Source organism: Typopeltis vanoorti, chromosome 11 (genome assembly GCF_054136105.1).
Source record: "Typopeltis vanoorti isolate ZY-2024b chromosome 11, IOZ_Tvanoo_1.0, whole genome shotgun sequence".
NCBI classification, from domain to species: Eukaryota; Metazoa; Arthropoda; class Arachnida; order Uropygi; family Thelyphonidae; genus Typopeltis; species Typopeltis vanoorti.
The window spans coordinates 72,935,810-72,948,355 of record NC_143559.1 but is presented as its reverse complement, the minus strand read 5'-3'; the positions used below and the strand labels follow the sequence as shown (position 1 = coordinate 72,948,355).

The following is a 12,546-nucleotide window of genomic DNA, read 5'->3' as shown; positions in this document are numbered from 1 at the left end:
AAATCCTTCCCAATATCATTAATGTACAGATCGAATAACAGTGGACTAAGTACTGATGCTTGAGGCACACAACTTGTTACCTTGAATCCTGCAGATTCATCTCACCCTATATATGACTTTTTAGTATCTGACAGTCAGCCATCCACTTATAAAACGATTAAATGGTTTTAATCCAAATTCCATATTCTACAATTTATGCAACTGCCGTCCATGCTGTATTCTGTCGAAAGTCTTAGCAAAATCTAAAAGTATCATGGTGCATCCTTTCCCCTCGTCTAGTTCAATGGTTAACGCTTACAATATGAGCAAGATGCTAAAATATGGTTATTTGGTTACAAGCCAAATTGTTTCGTTAAAAACTAACATTTGCTTCGTAGACATATTTCCCAAGATAATGAACATGTCAAAATATGAACAATTTTACTAATTTAAGTGCTTCATTATTAAGTAGGATGTATTTATTACGTTCCATATATTAACTATTTACTTTGGCTGTTTATGTAAATCGTTGTTATTGTGATGCGCAAATTTATTTTTTCATACATTAAATTGCAGTAAAGATTGAAACAGGAATTTCCAAAATGAGTAAATTACTCGAAACTTATGCCATTACTCAACACTACAAAAAGAAGATTCAATAAATTTAAAAGATAAAAGGAGAGAAAGCAAATAATGAGGAATTATTTTGATGATTGCAATTTTTATTTGAAACGCAGTGTTCACAATGCTACTAAAAGAGTAGATGAGTAATATTAGACCAAGAAATATAAAATATTATTATTTGTTTTTGGAATGATTTCGAAACTAAAGCATTAATGAAAAGTGTGAATATTTCAAAAGAGTTAAGTCATTTTTCTTTCAAAGAATTTCTATAAAATATACATTTAGATTCAACCAAACTAATTTTACGAAGAGAAGAGAGGCTTACAATCTCATGGAACTTTTATGACGCCATGGGTGCAGAAGAAAAACCTCAAATAATCGATTCGAGAGAAAGAAAACACAAGAAACACTAATATCGAAGGGCAAATAAATCTTGTGAACCACAAGATTTCCTGACTGTTTTTATTAATTTAGTAAAAGTGAATTAAGCAAATTAACTCCTTGACCATCGATCAAGTACAGCAGTGAACAAATTAATCCTAACACTCACATTTTAAAGAAAAATTTAATTTCGCAAGAAAATAGGTACAAAAATGAAACCCCAACTTTAGCTAATAATTTATGTGCCCCTCTGTTTCTAATGTTCATTCACACCGTCAACAGGCACAAGTGATCCTGGACCGTCGTGTGTAAAATAACCCCAGAAGATCATTTTAGCTGGGTGTTTAAGCGTTTATTGAAGGTTAGCGGGAGAAGTCTTCTCAGCCGCTGATTTCCGAACATAGGGTACTCGCTCTTCTTGGACAAAGAAATGGCTCTCACCTGTGAATATGACCTGCTTCCGCTTCTTAACAGTCCAATCAAACACAAAAAGAGGCCTTCTGGAGCCTCTTTTTTTGCATAGCCTTCTTCAACAGTTGATTTTTTTTTTTTTTTAGTCTGTAGACAATCCTCCTTACTGCCAACAATCTTTGACGGAGTGTCATGTCAGAAACATTAATCCCGCTAGCTGCCAAGTCTCTATTTAAGTCTACATCAGACAATCTTGGAGTCATTTTGCATTTCATTTTCATTCAGTCATGGATATGTGCTGAGAAAGACATCGTATTTACTCGAATATATCCCGCGCCCCTGATCTTACTTTACGAAAAAAAGAAATTAAAATGTTTTGTATATACGAGGGTGGTTTGAAAAGTTCTCAGCCTAACAATGAAAAAAACGAATTTATAATTTAAAAATCATTTTTATTTTTCAACATAATCTCCTTTAAGACTAATACATTTATTCCAGCGATATTATCCCGTCCTTGTAGTGGTTGTCAGCAGCACTCATCTTGCACAAAGCTTCTTCATTTGCAGTTCTTCATTCAAAATATATTCTGCACGTTCTTTTGAATTGCCTATAGTTTCAGTAATTTCACACACTTTGACTGGCCGGTTATCCAATACCACATCGTGCACTTGATCAATGATTTCTGGTGTTGTTACATTTGGACGTCCTTCACGAGGATCATCTTTAAGGCTGGTACGGCCACGTTTAAACTCGGCAGCACATTTCGTAATTGTCACAAACGAAGGACAAGAGTACCCATAAACTTTTATGAACTTCGAATAAATTTCTTTAAGGGTTAAACCTTCTTTTGCGAAGAATTTTATAACCGCATAATACTCAGTTTTGTCCATTTTAAGGGTTACAGACAACACTTTTGCTCCAGAAAGCTGTATACAACAAACTACTTGATTGAATGACTTGCAATTTCACAAGGATACTTAATCTACCAACTTAGAAAAAAAAATCTTGCCGATAGTTTGCCTTTTATGGTCGAGGCCGAGAACTTTTCTGACCACCCTCGTAGTTCGCACACGAAAAAAGTTTAAACCTTTAAGAAATAGATAGTGAATGTCGTATGGCAGTTTCAGATATTTTGGAATTCAGTTGAAGAGAATCAGCATTTCAACTCAACAATCGTCAGCTTGCCTTTGTCGTTGAGTCGCAAAGACTACATCCGGTTTCACTAGGACAGCCACTCTGGGCTGGCAGACCATGCCTTAGATACCCACCATAGAATTCTTTGGAAGAAAACAAAAGTAATACACCGCAGCAAGTTTAAATACGAAAGATTATTCAAGGAATCTTCAGCAGCTGTAAAAAACGTGCCTAACCTCAACAAATTTGGGTGCATGAAACTACCCCAAATTTTGGAGACTTACATTTTGAGAACTTCAGCCCAACTGCCAAGTCAATCAAATTATCCCACCAGAGGGCACCATTAGGACTTTAGGAACAATATTAGTTTCTTGCTTTCTTCCTCATTTGCTTTTGTTAGTGCCTGCATGCACATACCATATCTTTATGTTCCTGAAGATGGCAACGTGAGGTTGCCGAAATATAGAAGTTATTTATTAAAGTTACCTTTAATTAATATACTTTATATGCGTTGTTAATTCCGTAAACTAATTACCAGTTATGTATGACCAACGTATAAACCTTGCTACTAGAAAAATAATATATTAGTATATTAACATGCTAATTAACATTTTATAAAAGCAAAAGCTTATTATAACACAGTACATGCACCAACATAACACAGTTATACAACACATTACTGTAAGAGCTGGACATGTTTTCTGTTGACGAGTTCAAAGATCAGATCTTATACTCAGAGTATATGATGTTTCTTTGTTTCAGCAATTTTTGTTTTTACTTAATATCATGTTATCATATAAATTCAAATATAGTCTTATATGCTGACATATACGATAATCAGCTATAACAATGTATGATGTCCAGTTTTTTTCATAAATTTGAAATATCTTATTAATTGAACTTCAAGCCAAAAGGTATCTGCACAGTTTCCAAAACTAAAATGTTAAAAACTTTAAAAATAATCAGTAAAATAATAATTTCTTCCTTCCCTTCCTTGATTTTTATAGGATCATCAGTGATCCTATAAAAATTTCAAATCTTAAATACTATATAAAATATTTCAAATTTAAAATCCCAAATTGGAGAAGAAAGACACTTGAGAATTAAACTTTTTGGGTGTCTATGTGTCCCTATGGAATTGATGTTTACATCCACAGCACTAGGGCGCCTCTAGAAAGACTGTTCTACATTCATTTCCAGTCGCCGACTAGTGGAACTTTTTTCCTGAGCCTTTCATCGATAGGTTCCGACTAATTCGATCGCTGGCAAGGGAGCAAGAAGAGGTTTCCCTCCTGGAAGGTCGATTTTTAATCCAGCATCTCAAGAAAATCAACTGTATTACTCACACAACTTATTATTGTAAGATATACAATAACACGAATCTTAGGGCCACGAGATGGCGCAGTTGTCTCTTCCCAAAAACTTTACTTTGTTGATACTTGGGAGTCAATATCAGTAAATCTTGACGGATAAAGCTGGTTGCCTATTATAGCCTTCGAACGTTAGGTAGGGTTAAAGCAGCTCCAACTATTCCCTTTATGGAATAAAAGATGTTATATGAGTTGTTTTTATAACTTTTTTTTTTTTACATTTAATACATAGAATGTATTTCATATGAAATAAATATTACGTATTGAATGTCGACAGGATTCATTCCTGTCTGAATGTGACAATATTTTCCATTAATCTCCTAATTAACAGAAATTATCATGAGAACTTCTTACTCTGTTAGTAAATTATTTGGCGAGTGCAAACGAAATGTGTAAAATGGCTCAATGCAAGGAATTCTGGTAATACTCTCAGCTGACTCAGAGAAAACTTCAGCACTGAAGAAAAATCAAAACCATTGTTTGTCTTTGTTACTTGAGAATAAGCATTCAGCAGAAATCTGCCCTCCTAAAACAAGTTCAAATCCCAATTAATTGCTCTAAAAACTACTTCAGTGTAAAGTACATATTCCAGGAAGTCGGGAAATTATAAAACAAACAATATATATATATATATAAAATTGGTAAAATTTATATTGTTGGTACTTTCAATGGACTGAAGTTTCCCATTACATGAATGGTAATAAGATATCGTTATCGAAGTTTATGAAGCAATTTATAAAGTGTTTTTTTTATTTATTTTTATTTTTTTTTTTAAAGCGGATTGTAACAATGCTTGATATCATTACAATCCGATAAGGGTGAATTTTGACTACAGTTTTGTTTACGGCAGCGTTTCTCAACCTTTCTAAGCTCAAGGACCAGTAAAATGCCCAAAGCAATTCTATGGACCACTAAGTTATGTAATTATATAACTAATACAGTAATATTTATTTATGACTATATTTATGATAAATATATGATATTTGTTGCTTTATTTTTTTTCTTCATTAACCTTTCTTAATTTTTCTTGGCGTTTGACCTAATAATATATGCAAAAAAGTTTTGAGAAGTAATGAGAACCATTACTTCTCAAATTTTGAAAAGTAATGGTGAGGAATCGATTTTGAGGACCAGTGTCTCAAAATCGATTGATCTATATGCAGAAAATAAGTTCATTTGGCATTAGTAGGAATTTCGAAGCAAAGAGATGAGGTGGCCGAGCGGTTAAGGCGATGGACTGCTAATCCATTGGGGTTTTCCCGCGTGGGTTCGAATCCCATCCTCGTCGACTTTTTTCCTTTCTCACTCTTCGAATAACTAATGCATTCTAAAATTTCCTAAAATTTTAAAATGCATTAGTTAAAACTAAAATCTAAAATTTCCTTTGCTTCGTGTATGCTTCTTTCATAATTTATGGCAATTCCAAGAAAAGCTGTAAATTTTGAAAATTCAACCTAAATTATATTCTTACTAGGGGGCGCTCTGACACCTATGGCTCCCAACCCCCCGTGTTCCGGACTGGTAGGTCGGTTCTCCTTGAATTCCGATGACTCGAATTTTGAAGACTCGACACTGAGGGTTGCCCCTGAGTTTCAAAACGTTTCAAATAACATGACAAAAACGTTACAGCCTACATCCGTTGCCAATTTCAGCTTATCACTTTATAGTATAGAGTAGATTATCCTCTCTCTCCCTTATTCTGGTTTAAGCAAACAAGAAGAGTTGGGAAGTCATTTCAAAAAGGACATGACTTCCAAATTTAAATAAAGAATGTGTTATTTACTTTAAGCAAATATGTTCTTTATTTAATGTTCTTAAATAAAGAACATGTAAAATAAACCAATATTCAAAAAGAATATTACTTTATTTAAGTATAAAGAAACAGTTACAAATAAATAAATAAACAACAACAACTGGAATTGAACATTGAGACATGTCCGATTTCGATTAAATTATTGTACGGGCTTTTCGAATCTTGTTCCTGATGTATGCTTTGTCAGGAACTTTTACGAACGCCATTAATAGAAAGGTTACTACAATTGTAACCGTTCTGTTAATGAAAATTATAAGCAGCAGATGATATTCCCTAAATTGATGACACCTGGGGAGGATGATTGTTATCACAGAGCTCTGGGCAGCGCATTCATTTTCTTAGTAGCATTCATGGAAATGCTCAGGAACTCTGAGACGGGGGTGGGAAGGCTCATTCCGACATCAGAAAGAGTTTAGCAATTAAGGCGTTGAAAGGGAAAATATAACAAATATCAATTTGGTATGGTACCCTGAAAACATTGCGCTTTCATTGTAGAAGGGGGGGGGAGGGGTTCCCATCAGGAGGCTTTTCTTAAATCAGCTTTTTGTTTAACTAGCCCCCCCCCCCTTTACACTGTCATCTACGGCAGCGTTTCTCAACCTTTCTAAGCTCAGGGACCAGTAAAATGCCCAAAACAATTCTATGGACCACTAAGTTATGTAATTGTTTTTAAATGTATGTGGAGATTACCAACATTTACATATACAACAAACACATATTACATATTTACATACAAAATTTACATATTACATATACATATACAACATTTTACATATAAATAAACATTTACAAATACACATGGAAACATGATTAAATCGGAAGTAAATGATGAAAAGTGTATCATCACTGAACAAAATTTTAATTTTTATTAAACAAATAAAATTATCAGTTTACGATTTGCTGTGTGCAAATGAATGGGGAATGTCAGCGCTATCCCGCTGAGACCTTCATTATCTGCCCATAACGATCTTTAATTCCCATTCATCTACTCACAGGAACTTTTATATTTTATATGTTATCCCACAAGCATAAAGCTAGCCCACAATAACTTTTATCTTCACGAACTCTCTTACTCTAATCATCTGATTTCACCTGCCACATGTAAACTGTTCCACTCGCTAAGCGCGTTGTGAGACCAGGGAAAAATGTTGTTCATATCTTACTCCATTCATCATAATACTGAATACGAACTTCACATCCATGGATGACATCCCTTGTCCTGTCCAAATCATTCCCTGCATCTACCCAAAAATTTCACTCAGATCATCCCAAAGCCATTAACACACACGCGCGCACACACACACACACACACACACACACACACACACACACACACTTCCGGCTGATACGAATCGCTTATTTTCCTGAAGAGTTTTCAATGATCTGCAAAAAAATTTAAGACATCCTGTTATGTGAGGTCATTACCGATATCTATAAACAGTCCATCCCACGATATCAGTCGCAAAATGCCATCCACGTCGGGCGCATTTTCCCGCCAGCGATCGTATGCCGTATATACCGTAGGCATATGATTTGTACTGAACGTGTTATGATGTTAGTTTTAATTATATCCTTCCTGTTTTATCCAGAGGCACAACAGTGGTTATCGTAAATCTGGCAGATTCATTAATCGTGTGGTAGTTTTATTTATATCCGTCCTGTGTGCTGCTTGTATTCGTTACGTTGTGATGTGTGTTCCTGTGCAATCCATGACCGTACGGATCTTGTTGTCTACACGACGGATTCGGTGTGATCGGTCGCATATTCCGGCAAGTGACCGTACGAGAAACCGAACTTCGCTAAACGGGATGGGGGCAGCTATCCTCCTCGCCAGCAGAGCTAAGCGACATCGTGACGTCACTTTGCGTAACTTTCGTTTCATTCCCGATTTTGGAAATGGATTAATTCCAAAACCAGTAAGTAACGAGAATAATCGGAAACTGTAGTCAAAATAAATATTATGATATAATTATGATACTACTTACTCTTAATGAGATGGTTCAGCTTCTCGGCCTTTGCAGAGTTGCTGGATATCTGGCTCAATATTGGTCAACTTGAGTCGAGGATCGGTACACACACTAAGACGATTTCTGTATTTTGTTTTTATTTGAAGGAGCGATGAAAATCCTTTCTCACAAAGATAGGTTGTAGAAAATTTCATGACGATTTTCAGTGTTTCTTCAGATAATTCGGGAAATTCACTTCTCACTGAAGGCGAGATCCAGAATCGAGCCAAACCAAGATCACAGAATTATATATTAATCCCACTGTCACTTGAAAGTTCGATTAACTGTTCTTTTTTCGATAACGAAAGACCGTTCTCGTGACTATAAACCTGAAATAGATCTCGAGCCCACAGAAATTTCTTATAAAAGTTATTCAGAAAATATGTTTCAAAATTCTGTTTCAGAGTTTTGAGGCGGTCATCGACCCTTTCCAGAAACTCAGAATCAACAAAAAGATCATTTTTCACTAAAAACGATTCCAATGGTGGAAAAAGGTGCAAATTTTCTGTCTTTTATATAACTAATGTACAACACCAGTTATGCTTTTAACTGTTCTTGATGCTTTAAAAAGGCATCAAGAACAGTTAAAGAATTTCCCTGAAGGGAGAGATTTAGTTCATTTAATTTCGAAAACAAATGTCTGAAAGATAGGATAATGTTTATAACCATGCTTCGTCAACAAGTATTGATGCATTTCATCACAGAATACTGAAAATAACCTGTTATTTAGCAGTCGAGCCTCAATAAAATTAACTAGCTTTACAACGTTGTATATCACAGTTTTAAATTCTTGTGGCATTCCTTTGGAGGCCAACCTTTCTCTGTGTATGAAACAATATACCCGATTCATATCCGGAGCCACTTCCTTGACCATGGAAACAACCCCATTATATCTGCCGTTAAGAGTGCGAGATCCATCCCAACAGAAGCCCATGCATTTTTCCCACTGGATCCCTTTGTTATTATGTAATTATTGAGAGCGTGAATATTTCTTCTCCAGTTGTTCGGGATGACAAAGTTCTACAAAACAGAATATCGTCATGAATGTTGTTATCATGTGCATGTCTCACGTAGCATACTAACTGCGCATCATTTGTAACATCAATAGTCTCGTCTATTTGTAACGCACAATAAGGGATCTTCTTAACTCTTTCGATTAACTGAGATTCTACGTCACCTGTGATATCATTAATTCTGCGACTGACAGTATCATTTGAAAGAGATGTCAAATCAACACTTTTAGTAACTTGTTGCCAAACATAGTTTTTACACATCTTTTATAGCTGGAAGTAGCAAATTTTCCCCGATAGAATGAGGTTTCCCTGTTTTCACTATGCACAAACTTAAGAAAAAAAGATGCTTCCAGTGCTTTGCTATTAGTCGAACCCATAGCCGTATATAATGAGGGGGGACGCTCATTCATCAGAAAGAGTTTTGCAATTAAGGCGTTGAGAGGGAAAATATAACAAATATCAGTTTGGTATGGCACCCTGAAAACTTTGCGCTTTCATTGGAGGGGGGGGGTTCCATCGGGAGGCTTCTTAAATCAGCTTTTTGTTTAGCTAATACCCCACTCCCCTTCCCTTACACTGTCATCGGTATTGGGTTTTCTTTTCCTCGCTAATATGTCTACTACTAGCATAATGTTTGAGGGTCTTTGACTCCATGGAAGTTTTTATAATAATAATAATTTTGGGTCAGATTTGTCTTGAAAGGAGACAGTTTTCAGTGTGAAAAGCTTAAATTCTCAAGCCTGCGACTTGATGCATCACTAAATATTACAACATACAGTAATATTATTAAAACAATCTTTATAACACTCGAATTCGTAGGTCATTAATATAATCTAAGTAGTTAACAAACTTACTTAAATTAGCACTCTTTTAACATCAGACAATTTCAGAACAATGGAAAAAATTACTGCAACACAAAAATAAATACAAAAAGGAATTTCTTTCTCCATAAAGAACTACATTAAACATAAAAATGGGGGGGAGAAGTGAAAGAAAGAAAGCAAATAAAAATCTAAAACAACTATATTCAGCTCGCGAAGTCGTTTTCTACTTATACCGCAGAGAATACAAACTGTCTTCGAAATTAGCTTTACAAAGGAATTAATAGGGTAGAGCAAAGTAGGTTGTGCAGCTTCGCCATCAATACGAAATACCTATTAGATCGAACGTCATACTTCAAAGTCCCAAATATCTTCATATCGAACTCAATTAAAACTACGAACTTGCAACTAATCCACTGCACCTTTTTAAAACCAAAACGATGATATCAACTTACCGCGTTGTTAAAATTGCTGAACACAGAAATTAATATTAAATGAATTCCAAATAAAATCACCTATGATTAAGATGTTTGCATTTTTGCTAATAATGCAAAATTGAGTAACGTGATAGTTATGCATTTTAGGATAAATATATTACAAACTGTGTACCAATTGATAGAACTACTCCAGGAAATAGATGAAGGTAGGGATTTGGGGATGGCAGTAGACAGAGGGCACATTGCTAACGTCGTTCATACGATTACTTGGTTATTGAAGAACACACTAACAAACAAAAGGTAATACAACAATTATAAATTCAAAGTGAAAATTTACTGAGTACAGTTTAAAAAAGGGTTAACTGGGGTTTACTTCATTCATGATCGTGAGATTAGATCCGAACAAATCCAAGATAGTATTAATTCCTTCAAACAGAATGAAGTTAGTCTGCAATTTGATAAATTGCAGACTAACTTCATTCGTAGTATGAGTGGTATGACAAATTAGTAGTATGAGTGCGAGAGTAACATTTTTCGTGTATAAAAAACCAAGCGTGGTTATATGACTTCTGGTTTTTATAAATGGGATAGTAACTAGCTCGATCCCCTTCGTGAAGAGCTGTTGGTTTGCTGCCTTAGTGTTCTCCATATATTTACTTGAACCGTTTAATTATAGAGAATTATCATTCAATTCCATAGTATGGAGTCCGAAGAAGCAGAGACCCATTTCCATGTTCTGATCCAATTTGTAGCAGCTGAGAACAACTGTCATATGGCTTCAAACTTCAAAAGTAGGATAGAACACCGTTTAGATGGGAATGAAAGCGAGGAAGCGAAACATAAAAGGCAGAAGTCGAATGAGCAAAAATCTCAACTTTCGAGAACGAGGAAGTTGAATAACAATGTTGGTGTTATAATCGATATGGATGAAAAAGGCGAAGACTTCTTCAAAGATGCTATTCTTAAATCGCCTTCTGTGAATTACACAATTATTAAGGAAATCTCAGAGGGCGCTTTTGGAAGAATGTACGAATGCTGTCGTTCAGGTGACAATTTATCTGTTGCACTTAGAGTAGTCAATCGGCACTATTTAAGAAAAGCATTTTTACATTCAGAAATAGACTTGTTGAAAGATTTATGCAAATGTTCAAGCGAATGCTTTCATATTGTGAAGTTTTATGAAAGTTTTCAATATAAACATTACACATGTCTAGTGTACGAAAAGCTTGGAAAAACCCTGGAGAATTTGATGAAGGAAACAAGAAATGGCCATCTTACTCTGCCTCATTCAAGATGTATTTTGGCGCAGTTACTCTCAGCTTTAGGCAAACTAAAGCAGATGGGTATCGTCCACAAAAACGTATCGCCGGATAACATAGCGTTGTGTGGCACGAGGCCATTCCAGGTTAAACTTACCAATTTTGAATCGGCGTCTTATGTAAAGGATACAACCAAGGAGGAGCATCCAAATCTAGTGGACTACAGTTCTCCAGAACGTTTAGTGGGTGCTGGCTTTTGTGAGAGTGCTGACATGTGGTCGTTAGGGGCTGTGATGGCTTTTCTGTTCCTGGGAAATCGTCTATACCCCGCTCATTCTACATATGACCAACTACGGTATATTTGCGAAACTCAAGGGATCCCCCCTTCGAATGTGTTGAAAAAAGGAATCAACTCGTCCAAATATTTCTACCGTGAAAATAAAAAATGGAAATTAAAAGACGTTCTTCAGTATGACAAAGAAACTAATTATCTCCATATTGACATCAGAAATTTCCATCTCAAATCTATCAAGTCAATTCTAAAAATTCGTAAGCCTGCATCCGTTTCCACGACATCACTGGTGGCAGAAATAACCGACCAAAGTGAATTCGTCGACATTCTACAGAAAATGTTATGGTTGAACCCCATTAATCGTATTACCCCTTCGGTAGCAAGCAGTCACCCATTCGTTGTCATGGACCATCTTAGGGAACACGCAGATTGCGAATATACGAAGTTGTCACATTTCATTATGGACCGGTATCTTAAATGGTGCTAAGATTTTTAGATATGATTTAATTATTATTCTTTAAATTTTATAATTTTATTGTTTGTTTGAATATACCGATATACGTTTATTTGTACTCTCGAAATATATTGTAAATAAATTCGTTTATCTTTAGAAATTCACCCAAACTTCTCATTGTGCCGATTTATTACATACTTGGTTCCCTGGAAATTGAATGATGTTATCCGCTGTCCTTGCAGCTGTGTCTGAAAAGAAAAGAAAAAAAAAAAAACTATTCTCATGCAATGACTCATTCTTGTTTCATAAACCCGTTCTTTGCATTCTCCTTGAATGAGCTTATGTTACAGCATGCGAAATATACTGTATAGGGACAAATATTATATTCTGATTATTTCTCTTGCATATGTAAACTGTTATATTTTTAAAATACAGTATGTTTACTAAGTTTTTCACATATTAGACGGTTACCGGGCGGGGGGGGGACTATAGTTTCACAATAGGCGTTTCATCAGTTTTAATAATAGTTTACTTGTTTAATCCAGTTTCGCT

General features: G+C 35.3%; 1 protein-coding gene and 1 non-coding gene across 2 annotated transcripts; both read left to right on the top strand.

The window, feature by feature from the left end:
- Nucleotides 1-5,105: 5,105 nt before the first annotated feature.
- On the top strand, nucleotides 5,106-5,187 carry TRNAS-GCU (transfer RNA serine (anticodon GCU)). Its single transcript has one exon. It is a non-coding gene; the product is annotated as a tRNA-Ser (tRNA).
- A 5,502-nt stretch (nucleotides 5,188-10,689) lies between these two features.
- Nucleotides 10,690-12,027, top strand: LOC150101735 (homeodomain-interacting protein kinase 3-like). Its single transcript, XM_090399901.1, has one exon. It carries the CDS (start codon nucleotides 10,690-10,692, stop codon nucleotides 12,025-12,027), a length of 1,338 nt encoding a protein of 445 aa, XP_090256027.1.
- Nucleotides 12,028-12,546: the final 519 nt, after the last annotated feature.